This window comes from Periplaneta americana, chromosome 8 (genome assembly GCF_040183065.1).
Source record: "Periplaneta americana isolate PAMFEO1 chromosome 8, P.americana_PAMFEO1_priV1, whole genome shotgun sequence".
In the NCBI taxonomy this organism is placed as follows: Eukaryota; Metazoa; Arthropoda; class Insecta; order Blattodea; family Blattidae; genus Periplaneta; species Periplaneta americana.
Genome location: NC_091124.1, coordinates 158,112,383 through 158,125,929, shown reverse-complemented (window position 1 = coordinate 158,125,929; position 13,547 = coordinate 158,112,383). Strand labels below are relative to the sequence as shown.

Below are 13,547 nucleotides of genomic sequence, written 5' to 3'. Positions count from 1 at the left end.
AAATTAATTATATGCAGTGTTTAAAAATTCTAACCCTGACCAAGAAATTGTATTCTAGCTGGAGTTAGTGGACTATACCGTCTGTGTCTGTGTCCTATCAGAATGTAAAACTTATGCCGGAAGCAATTTATTAAAGTTTCAGGTCTACGTGGATTTCAAGAAAATATTTCTTTATACTTTCCAACTTAACATTTCTTGGCTACTATGGTGTGCAATCCTCCTCATATAAATTGCTTGTTCAGGAAATGTACAGAATGTCCTGAACCATTCAAAATAAGAAAGGGTTTAGAGAAATCTTTCGTATAAAACTGCAGTGAATCAGTGACCTACAAGCAGTGGATGATGACTGACCGATCAACGCTTGAGACTATAATGAAACCCACAGATAAATTTTTCGACTGTCTCTTGGAGAAACTTGGTGATTTACTGACTCACTCATTTATATCATCTGAACAAAGTAAGTTTCTACGTGAATGAAATCATTTCTACAGCCATACCTGCTTGTTGTGTTATGCGACTTCACTGAAAACTATTATTTCGTAATCCAAGATGAAATTCAGTCATATCACAAGACTAATGTGCAGACAACCATTCATACTTTCGTAATATATCGTAACGAATCGTCATCCGATACAGTCTCTATTAAAAATCTGGTAATAATTTCACACTGCCCGAAATATGACACTACAGCTGTACATCTGTTTCATAAATATCTAATGGAGTCATTAAAACAAACATCTGTAATTCACCACAAAAATTATGTATTTCTCCGATGGATTCTCTGCTCAGTATGAAAATAGAAAAAAATTTCCTGAATCTCACATTACATGAAGAAGATTTTGGATTTCCAACAGAATTGCATTATTTTTGCATATCGCAAGGCAAAAGAGCATGCGACGTTGTAGGTGGGACACTTAAAAGGTTAGCGGCTTGTGCTAGTTTGCAGAGACCATCCGATAAACAAACAACTACACCTAGGGAATTGTACGACTGCACAAGGCATAATCTCCCGAACATTAATACCGTTTATGTGACTAAAAAAGGCTATACTGAAGAGGAAAAAATGCTTGCTCTTCGATTTGCAAAATCCACCGCAATGTCTGGAACACAAGTTTCATACAGTCCTGCTGGTTAGGATGGGTATTATACTTGCTAAGCAGTTTTAAAATGCAGTTGAAACAACGCAGCATCCTGTCTGGAAAGATGATCAGGCTATTTCATCTCAGCAATGAAAGGTAAGCATTTCTTACAGAACTTCAGGTTTAACAAAATCCATGTGACAATAATTTATTTCAGGTAATAATTTAAAAAATTCGAATTATGTACTACATGTTAAATTACATAGCGACATTCAAGAATATGATTAAATATAATTAAATACAACGAATGTGTGGGACATAATTATCGCGACTTATACGGTTAGCTTACGCTTGCTGTGACATAATAATTTTTATCTTTATAACCTATGAAGATTCCAAGTTGAAACTTATCAGTTCATTATATCACTAATTGAGGCGTACTATATACTTTTTTCATTAAAATAGAACCCCCGCATTTTTAAATATGAATATATGAAAATTGTTTCACCATGTTTTTTTTAGTGTAATTGAATACATGCAGAAAACAATATAAGTAATAAAAACTATCACATATTAAGAATGTATCACCCAATTTTTGTAAATTTATCTGGAGACGTTGAGATATATAATTTTAATTGAAGCGGCGTGCTTACAAAAATGTGATTTTTCTTCATGTTTGAAACGCCACTGACAGAAAACGAAAAGCACAGGACATATGAAACTCGGCAGTTTTAGTTAGCACGGCAGGTCAAACAAACCCTCAAATTTTGAAAGAAATCTGAGTCGGTCGGGTTGAGTGCCTTGTTGATTTGATATGGAATCACCCTAAAATAAAATTAGGTACATAAATATTATTTTAAGAAACATGGGAAACGAATAGTATGGATAAATTATGAGCGCAGGAACATCATGTAATTACAACAATTAAATGAAAATAAGCCCACAATCTAGTTAAATGATTAAAAAAACATGAATGCGATGCATGGATTTACATCATTTGTCAGAGTAATTCTTATGTAATTACAACAATTAAATGAAAATAAGCCCACAATCTAGTTAAATGATTAAAAAAACATAAATGTGATGCACTGATTAATGTAATTAATGATGTGCACTTTGATAAAAATCATGCGTTAGATTTATGCATCACGTTATTAATAACGCTACCGTGATAATCACAACACAAAAACATATAAGTAGGCCTACATCAGATAATGAAACAAAAATAAGTATTAATTACACTATTCAATGAACTTATGTTGGTTCTGTGTATGGTAAGCAGATACAAGTATGTTAATGAAACAATAAATATGAGACTTCGATGATTAAAATATGCAATATACTTACATTCATCTCCAACTCGCTCAATATATATATATCAGAACAATCATAAACTTGCAATGATGGTTCCATGATGCCAGGATTCACACAATTTATTGTGTGATATACACCGTTACACTTTTGAATGAGGTACAGTCAGCAATGTACTTTGAATTCCATTCTTGTACCAGTGCCGGCTCGCAACCTGAAAAGTTGAAGCTCTTTTATTGAGGGACATGATGTATGACTTACCTATTTTTGTAGTTTAAATTGATTCGTCTGTCTCTACGAATGGAGAATTTGTCAATGATGTCGTCATGAAATGGCTGCTTCTCAATCAGATCATGTAGCAAGTCCTTGTGAATGGAGATGCACACCAATGATGTTAATCTCCCTTGTGCCATTGAATTGCGAAGATTTGTCTTTATGTGGTTGAGTGCAGTAAAACTTCACTCCACTGAAACGCTCTGTTGACAGTAATGTTACAATAAGGGAAAAGAGCCTACAGGTTTCTTCAATATGTCTTTGTTTTCTCTTACACGTTTTAGTGCTTGTATCAGGGGAAATGTTCTGGTACTCATGCTCTGCATAAAGAAGTTCAAACGATTTACTTTTAACAAATTTGGGAAAGTCTTTTGTAGAGTGGTAAGAGCATTAGAAGGAAAAATATTCGAATACTGAAGAAATTTTGAAGTATTGGCAAAAGCGCAAAACTGAAGCTCTTCAATGTCTTGATATCCAGTGTTAACTTGCATAAAAATGACGTCATGTATTTCAAAAATAATTGTGTGTACTTCTGAAAAAGTTCACCTTCTGACAGCTTAACATATTTCCGCCCTGAAAATTCACCGCTTTCTTTAGCTTTTTCAAAAAAAAAAAATAAATAAAAAAAAAAATAAATAAAAAAAACTGACAGACACTTCATCTGTTTTCATAAAATCCATCCGAGTTCCATGCCGATTTTTTTATTCCAACTAACAAACAGGGCCAACAAAACAATTTTTCCAAATAAGAACTACCGCACAGCCACTGATGTTCACTGTACCACGCACTTTTAAAATGTTTGGTGTAAGATCTCGCACCTTTCCTTTTCAGCTTTTTTGCCGATATATTAGTAACAAGTGTTGGTTTCCCTGCTGACAATTCTTTTTATTTTAGTCGGTTATTTAACGACACTGTATCAACTACGAGGTTATTTAGCGTCGATGAGATTGATGATAGCGAGATGAGGCCGAGGATTCGCCACAGATTACCTGACATTCACCTTACAGTTGGGGAAAACCTCGAAAAACACCCAACCAGGTAATCAGCCCAAGCGGGGATAGAACCTGCGCCCGAGCGCAACTTCAGACCAGTAGGCAAGCGCCTCAACCAACTGAGCCACGCTGGTGGTTTCCCGGTAACAATAAATCTCTTTCATCACCTTCAGTCCAACGCGAAAATGGTGTCTGTAACACGCTACACACTATAGGCCTATTGTTTATAGGATACATTCCTCGTTGTTAATAAAAATATTTGAGTCATCACTTTGAAAAACAATTATAAAACTATCACTAAAATAAATAACTGCTTAGTTAACTTAATCTTCTAATATATCGTTTTAGCAACAAGACATAACACAGTCACTCTATTCACACGTCTCACAAACTGAAATTAACAGGTACAAAGAAATGTGAACACTGTGAAAGACAAGGAATTTTATCTCATTGTATTCACGTGCCATTATTTTCCTTTCAAAAGAGCCAAGCCAGGAGGCTATAAGAATGTTTGCAGCTACAAGAGAAATGTTTTGTCAGCGATTCAAGTACCCTCGCAAACAGGCTCTATAGAAATCTTACAAAGGTTCGTTGCCATGGTTACCCGTAAACAAATCTGCAAATTGAGAAGCTCTACCTCTGAAAGAGGGATATAGCTGCAATTGTCACCCTTCCCCACTCTGCGCCAACCAGTAGTGACAATGGGACTAGTGTTCCATAATGCAGAATACCTAAGTGCAGAACATATCACAAAGCAGAACGTAAAAGACAAAAATGAAGTGAAATAAAATAGAATATTAAAATACTTGTAAATAAGTGAAGTTGTGCTTAGTAAACAGGTGAAGCGCCACTTCACGAGCTTCACCCGAAAAACCGCCCCTGTCTTGCACTATATTCCTATGAAATCTACAATGTCTCATTTATATGATTTTCCTCCACGTGTCGGGGCTCGTTCAAGGTTAAACAACCTCAGTCCCCATCTCTCACACAGACAAGCATAGTTTTTTTTTTATCCTAAAATAATTCAACCTATACTTCCGGGAGCGAAGGGGCTCGCATCCTGTCTAACCCCTTAAGCAACATATTACCTAAACTACATTAGTACGTATTTCCACATGACAGGGCTAGCACGTCCAAACACTTTCGCTTTTTACACGTCAGCCTTTCATCATTCTCGTCTCTCTCGCATGCAGATGCAGGGGCTCGTGTCTTGTCTGACTTTCTCCTACATCCCGTTACCTAACAAATTTCCACATGTGTCTATCCATGTCAGGGCTAGCCACTTGCAGACAAGCATAGTATGTGTTATAAGTAATTAGATTCGTATTTCCGGGACATGTAGCGTTATGTCAAACCATCACCCATATCTTATTACCTAGCATCATATCAAATCAACATCTACAACTTATTACCTAACTTAAAATAGTACATATTTCTAACACACTACTAATAATGCAACATACTTGGTGATACTAACATATATGAGTAATCGTATTCATTTCTACTCACCTCTCTGCTATTCAATCATCCTCTTGAAATCCACTTTATGCATTGTCTTACTCCCTCCACCAATCGGCACCAACCCTCGGTATACCAACACAATCTTCGATTCTGCAGTTACATCGTTCAGTACTGATTCTGATAACTCGGTAAATTGTTTCGGCACAAAAAACAGGTAAGTCCTGTAAATCTGCAACTATCGCTGGACCATTTACTGTATTTAATTTCCTTAACTTTTTCAAAACATACTCCTTGTATGGTCAGCGCGTCTGGCTGCGAAACCAGGTGGCACAGGTTCGAATCCCAATCGGGGCAAGTTACCTGGTTGAGGTTTTTTCCGGGGTTTTCCCTCAACCCAATACGAGCAAATGCTGGGTAACTTTCGGTGCTGGACCCCGGACTCATTTCACCAGCATTTCACCTTCATTTCATTCAGACGCTAAATAACCTAGATGTTGATACAGCGTCATAAAATAACCCAATAAAAAAAATACTCCTTGTTGGGAGTTAACTCTCCAATCTTACATATTTTTGTATATTCCCCAACACTAACTCGTGATAATGCAGATAATGAATCCATACTGATACAACTGTATACAATATTCATCATATCCGAATTATGTCTGCTTTTATACCAATGATGAGGGACAAAAAACTCATACATATTTTGTAATAGAACTTTCTCTTCAACTGGTCGGGGAAACGTTCTCACAATACAATGGACAAGGTCGCACACAACACGTGTCGAGGTGTTGTTTACCTTGTCATGTGTCACATGCCGAGGCCAACCCATTACGCCACGATTTCAGGCGGATTACTAACAATGGACCTCGTTCACTTTCACACAATTGTTTCAAGGCTGATTACTAGCGGAAGCCAAAGCCCCTCTCCTCACTAGCAGTTGAATTTTGCAAGCCCCGCTCCAATTCAACATTCCTTCATCCTCCATCTCCATTCGTTCATTCGCAAATCCCCTTCCAACCAATCACATTTGAGACCCGTCCCTATCATGCACCAATCACAACTGAGATCCCCTCTCTTGTTTCAACAACTCGCAGGCCAGTCCCCGCCCCCTTCCCCTCATCCCTCCTTTGGCCACGCCCATGGGAGCCTGGAAGCCTGTGACGTCAGCTTCATTTCTATACTACTGATGTAGATATAAAATAATTATAGTTATTACTAGGGACACCGTAAAATGGTAAATAAAATACATCGAAGTTGGAAAAGCTACTGTAATTCGTGAAAAAAATCGTTATTTAAATACGTAAGTCGTGTAAAAATTCGGTATTTTAATATGTAAATCGCAAAGAAATAGTCTGAATTGACTTTTAGAAAATCTGTAATAAAACACTCATTCCCCTACACACTTTCCCAGTATTAATAAGGCCAACTACACAGTAGATGGAGAAAAGTGTCACGTGGATATAAAAAAACATTAGGCCTTTGTTCATTTGCACATTATGACAGGTCACTTGGCTGCTGAATTGTCAAAATACATTATTCCTTTCATTTAGATATGATATTTGTTTTACTTATTACAAGAAAATGATTGGAATATATGTCTCTTCCCCTATGATCTGAAACATCTTCCACGAGAGACCTGAGATTATTGTTTACAATTAAATAATATATTATTGATCCGGAATTGTGACCACCCCATGTATATTCATATAGGCCTATTTCTTTTTTACAAAAGAAAGTATTTGTTATTTTGAGCTCGTTATAAGATGCAAACTGTCTCAATTCCTGTCCACTGTCATTAACGGTATATTCTCCATTATTTCTTACTAAATTTGGTATTAGGACGTTGCCAACTCTGACATTAAGATCTTCACTTATTACCAGATAGTGGTCTCTACAGAGTAATGGTGATACCTACAATGCTTTTGGTTGTGAAACCTGGGTCCTAACACAAAAACAAATAAATATGATTCAGAAGGCAGAAATGAGGTAAATGGATAAAATTAAAAATGAACAAATAAGAAGCAATATAAATGTAGAACCTCTATACAATAAGGTAATAGAATATAGACAACATGGGCTGATCATATGAACAGAATGAGTAATAAAAGATATCAACTAATAGTAAAAAATTACAAAGAAAAGGATGCCGAAATGTTGGACATCCTAGAAAACACTGGGCTGAAATATTGTGAAGCTAGAACAGGTGACATGCCTATACTCTGTAGTGTTAATGAAGATGACATTATTCCTTAGTCTTCGTTGCATATCTTGCTAAAAATGTGGTAAATATCTTATTCACATTAATACTTACTGTGTTAGTGTGTAACGAACCTAAGCATTGCACATGTGCGACACATAGATTTAAAATTTTTACAGCTGAGCAGCCATACTTTCCACATGATACATGAAACACGAACCCATTTTCCCATTTATTTTGAATGTTTCATTGTCGAAAATAAAATAAATCGCGTTTATCGCAAAAAATTGCCAAATTCGCAAAAAAAAAAATAGAAAAAACGAGCAAAATTCACAACAAATCGCGATTGTAAAATGTGTTACAGGACGAGTCTCATTCATATGTACAAAAACTTTAACTCTTCCATTTATTAGCAGAATTCGTGAAAAAATAATTTGCCAAAAATCAGGTGTCTCTAGTTTTTACTCACAGTGTGAAATTCTATGCTGTGTTGAAAATAGTCTATGATTGTTTCACATAGTTAATTTCCAGGTAAACATTTATTTTTAAACCCCAATCCATTCTGAATTTCACGTGTACAGTTTTCATGTGAGTTTTTAATGCAAAAAAAAAAATGTTGTGTAAATAGTTGCAATTTGAGCAGCAACTACGAATAAGGATAAAATTGATGAGATATGAGTGAAATTATAAGAGACTAGGACTCACATTACAGAATGCACACTGGTTCAAGTCCTCATGGGCAAGGAATATTCTCATGAAATTTCGTTCATTGTATGGAACCAGTACCAACCCAGCATAGTGATGAATTTGGGGGGAGGGGGAGCTACGACAGTAGCAAAATCTGGTTTCAAAAAACCAGCTATAATGGCTGGGGGAAAGGGAGGGGAGGAGGGTTGATATGGTTGGATGATTGTTCACCTTTGCTGAGGCAAGTGGACATGAGACCAGCAGTTGGCTGGTTGGTTACAGATTAACTTACTAATAATAAATTTAAAAACTCAGCAAAAGCAATAACTAAATAAAACTGCTTAATAAGGGGAAAATTTATAATTATATCAGTATGATACAGTTATAAAACATAGCAAATGAAATATGTTCTAATTTAACGTCTTTATCAAGTACAAATCTAGATAAGGTGATACACGAGTTTTAGAATAAAATGTTTAGATCTCGACAATATGTAAGGTACATGTTATGTTATGTTGACTATACTATTTTGACAATTGAGATCCAAATGCCTTATAAAATATTTTGTTAGATTAGAACACCAGACTCTTTACATAGTTTTTTTTTTTTTGCGCCTAATATTTGTTGGTTTTGTTATATCATTACATTGGGTGAATTAAATCTGCAAGCACTGCAATGTGGCAACTTTGGTTATTGGCAGACACAAGGATACAAGCCAATTACTGAAACAGTGCAGTAGGCATTGGTGACTGAGTGCACAACATACTATTAAATATAAGCTCTTAAAATGTACTTTAATCAGCCAAATTAAAACAGTAGATCCTATAACTATCTTATTCCAAACACTTCTTATGCCTGTCTAAGAAGTTCCACATCATTCACTGTAGTTTTCTTCGAGAAATGAAGTGAACATTTTCCTGGATTCTATCTTTCAGTTCTTCCAGGATATAAGGGTTACTTTCATACACTTTATATCTTTTAAAAGGACCAGCTTCTGCAGACCTCTGGAAAGAGAACTAAAGAAGAGACTAGTGAAGTGCTTTGTGTGGAGTGTGGTACTGTCTGGAGCAGAAACATGGATATTACGACGAAGTGAAGAGAAGTGACTAGAAGCATTTGAAATGTGGATATGGAGAAGGAGCATGTGAAATGGACAAATGAAGATGCATTGAAAATTGTGGGTAAAGAAAGAATGATGCTGAAACTGATCAGGAAGAGAAAAAGTAATCGGCTGGGTGACTGGTTGAGAAGAAACTGCCTACTAAAGGATGCACTAGAAGGAATGGTGAACAGGAGAAGAGTTAGGGGCAGAAGGAAATATCAGATGATTGACGGCATTAAGATACATGGATCATATGAAGAGACTAAGAGGAAGGCAGAAAATAGGAAAGATTGGAGAATGCTGGGTTTGCAGTGAAAGACCTGTCATTTGGCAGAACACTATGCATGCATGTTTGTATTATGCATGCATGCATGTATCTTTTAAAGTTCCTCAGAGGCAATAATCATACAGATTAGGTACGGGGATCGAGGGGGCCGCATACTTTTACTTATAATCCTACCCTTGAAGTACATCCATGGAATTATCTGGCTGTATGTGCTGAATTTTGTTGGAAAAATCTAAAACTGCTCTCCCTCCCTGTTAGTTCACTATAAAAGGGACAAAAAAATGTTTATCACATATCTATCAAAATTGACAGTATCTATTATTCTCTCACCCCTTACTGTGCACCATATTCCAAGTTCACATCATAGAGGGGCTCTTCACGAAGAATCTTAGATTTTTCAGACCTCCAATATCTATTGTATTGAGTATTTATATATCCATACAGATGAGATCATGCCTCATCCAGAAACAGGAGATTAGGATCGATTTCTCTGTTCTGTACACTATTTAAAATTCATTCACAAAATCTACTCCTAATTCTGATCAGGTCGTAGTTCTTGCACCACTGTTATTTTGTAAGGTTCCAACTTCAATAGCTTGGTAGTTCTTTGCACAGATCTATAAAACACGCCTGTTTGCTGTGAAAGATGACAAAGTTGTTTTGTAGAGGAATTTTCCAAGCGATGTCCAATGTCACTCAAAACTTCCCCAGTGAGGACAGTGTGCAATCTGTGGTGCCTTTTACTGGTAACACTTCCAGTCTACCGAAATTTATTCACAAGGTTATGAATCACTGAAAGAGATGAAACACAAATACCTGGGAATCTTTTCCGATATCATCTGAATTTGTTAAGACATAATTATCATACATAAATACCTACTGTTCAATATTATATCCTCCCATTTTATCATGCACACAAATGTTGTTCCAGATTTTGAGTCTAGCACTGATTCGCTCTCATAGCAGCACGCATTGTTTCATCATCCAACAACAGCATTGTCGCATTGTGGTCCTTAGCTTATAGCTGCACATCCATCAACAAGTTGCCCTCGGTAGCACAGTTGGTATAGCACTGGCCTTCTATGCTCGAGGTTGCAGGTTCGATCCCGGCCAAGGTCGATGGCATTTAAGTGTGTTTAAATGCGACAGGCTCAAGTCAGTAGATTTACTGGCATGTGAAAGAACACCTGTGGGACAAAATTCCGGCACACCAGTGACGCTGATTAACCTCTGCAGTTGCGAGAGTCATTAAATAAACCATAATTTTTTTCCCCCATCAACAACTGAAGTTGCCACATTATGGTTCATGCAGATTTAATTCACATAGTATATCAATTGCTAATTTTATTAAATGTGACCTTTTCAAATGTAAGTAACCTTGTTGTTTTTAAATTGTGACATTTCGGATTTATTGGCTTAGCATTCTAAACTATGTTCCTCTTTACATCTGATTATGTATTGTGTTTTAAAAGAACGAATTTAAAAGAATGAAAACACAAATAGCCAAAAAACGATTAATGTATTCTTTAATAAATCACTAATCTCTAATAGGTAAAGCCCTTTAATTTTATAGGTTTAACTAGCTGAAAGCGTCTACACCTGTGGAGTAACGGTTAGCATGTCTAGCCGTGAAACCAGGTGGCCCGAGTTCGATTCCCGGTCGGGGCAAGTCACCTGGTTGGGGTTTTTTCCGAGGTTTTCCCTCAACCCAATATGAGCAAATGCTGGGTAACTTTCGGTGTTGGACCCCGGACTCATTTCACTGGCATTATCACCTTCATCTCATTCAGACGCTAAATAACCTAAGCTGTTGATAAAGCGTTGTAAAATAACCTACTAAAATAAATTAAAAAAAAAAAAACTAGCTGAAAGCACCCAGCATTGCCCGCGTTTTCCTTTCTGCTTCTGTTTTTAATTATAATGGTCATTAAATTTTCGGAAATCCTGCAAAACCCAACTATAGTCAACGAAAACGAATTGTCTTTAAACATCGTCAAACATCTGCGTAATTAATTGTTTTGCATGGATAAAGATGTGGGATGGAGCTTCCATATCGTGATTCCTCAGTCTAGGGATGACGAAGTTCTGTAACATGCTTAGTAGCGCTCCCCATTTACTGTAACAGTCTGTCTTATTCCATTATTGTCCACACCTGTGGAGTAACGGTTATCGCGTCTGGCCAGGAAACCAGGTGGCCCGGGTTCGATTCCCGGTCGGGGCAAGTTACCTGGTTGAGGTTTTTTCCTGGGGTTTTCCCTCAACCCAATATGAGTAAATGCTGGGTAACTTTCGGTGCTGGACCCCGGACTCATTTAACCGGCATTATCACTTTCATCTCATCAGACACTAAATAACCTAAGATGTTGATAAAGCATCGAAAAATAACCTACTAAAAATTAATGGAGTTAACACGCGTATTTGAGGTTCGTTTTCCGACCAAAGTCATCAGTAGGCACTTTCCAACAATGTGGCCTTCGCGATCTCCAGATTTCAATCCAGCCGACTTTTGGTTGTAAGGTTACCTTAAAGAACGAGTTTTCCTGACACATCCAACAACCCTACTGCCACTGAAAGATCCATCTCGCAAGAAATTGCCAATATTCCAAGACATTATCTGCAAAATGATGTGCACGGTGTCGCAGACAGAATACTATACGTTGAACAAGAGAACAGCAGATATCTTCCCAATGTTTCGTTAACCCCATTGTGTGCCCAACACTGTGATGTTTTTGTTTTTTCCCTATCTCAAATATTATAATATTTATAGCGGTTTAATGTCTGAACTGACTTTTGAAATACCCTATACTTTCTGAGAAGTACAAGATAGATTTTCCTTGGAAGTATTTTCAAATTAGGAATAATAATCAAAAAGTTAAAAAAATTAATTTCATAAAAAACGAGAACCAGTAGGCCTACTTATAACTACCCAAATATTTTGCTGAACAAGCCTCACAGGTTGTTAGCAGCACCCATATCTGTTACGTGGCAGAGGATCATATTATACTGACTCTGAAGTAATTGCAAGTGCACGCTTGTGACAAAATTGAAGTCTCGGTGTTGGTACAGGCTGGAGTTTCAAACCACTTCAAGTGGCCTGAACGACCTGACTTATCTCCTACAGCCAACAAGACATTGTCAAGAAACTGTTACTTCAAGATGTTGTGAATAATCATGGAGTTTTTAATTTTTCAGAGCATTTTTAAAGTAGAGTAAACTGTTGTATTGTGTTATTTATGAAGAACATTCATTTTTCAAATTTGTTGATGTTTCCCTAGTTTTGTGATATTTATGATTTTTTTTTGTTATTCTGTTAAAAATTTACGTATCATAGCCTAAGAGTATTTACAGTCATCTGTTTTAATTCCTCCCATAAGTGTAAAAGTCCCACACGTAACCCCCTGTGTCCCACACATGACCAACAAAAAAATTCTAGAGGCTCATCAGTTAATGTTTTGTTCAATGTGATTGCGTGAGATTACAGAATTTTCTGCAAGTAATTCAGAAAAAAATACACCATAATGACAGCATTAGCAGATGGGCTGAATTTTCTATAATAATTCAGTAATTTGTTATGTTGGGGAAATGCATGTGTCCCGCAAGTGACCATCATGTGTCTTGTATTTTCTAAGTACTGTTACGGTATGCTTGTCTTGTATTGTTATCCAACAGAATGAAAAAAAATTAGTTATTGTTTCCTCTATATATATATTTTGTAACATCGTTCCCGGTGTATCAAAAAACTTTAGTTATTGTCGTGCGCATGCGTCGATCCACCCCCACCTCCTACTTGAATGTTCAAGGGGAAGGGAATAGGAGAGTGATTGTGACTCGAATGTGAAGGCAGTGCTTGACGGACGATGAAGAAGGCAGAATTAGCCCAGCTGGACGGATCAGGCAACTAAAATTGACGATCCTATCCGATAAGTATACACCGGGAACTACAGGCTGTGGCTGTGAGATATGAGACAGGAATGGTTTAGGAGTTTCTTTAAAGTTATGTAAAAGGGGTTGCTGTTCAATGAAATAGTTTTGGTTATTTGTTCTTTTCCCTGAAGGTTTGTTGAGTCTATATTGAGAGACATTATAATGTAGGGAGATGTTGCAACTGATGGTTGGAAGTTTTTGGTTAATTCCCTTTTAAAATAGAGATTGTAAT

The 13,547-nt window shown here is 36.7% G+C and overlaps 1 protein-coding gene across 8 annotated transcripts in view; it reads right to left on the bottom strand.

The window, feature by feature from the left end:
- Ogg1 (8-oxoguanine DNA glycosylase) overlaps positions 1–13,547 on the bottom strand; it is a 61,347-nt gene that overhangs the window by 33,087 nt on the left and 14,713 nt on the right. Inside the window, exon 4 of one of the 8 annotated variants that reach the window (XR_011333650.1) lies at positions 2,427–2,604. The exons of 6 other annotated variants lie outside the window; for them this stretch is intronic. Coding sequence is in view for 1 of the 2 variants with exons in the window: in XM_069833906.1 (XP_069690007.1) it covers positions 8,882–9,019 (138 nt within the window). In the remaining variant the exon portion in view is untranslated. One more of the 8 variants, XM_069833906.1, reaches the window with a different exon arrangement.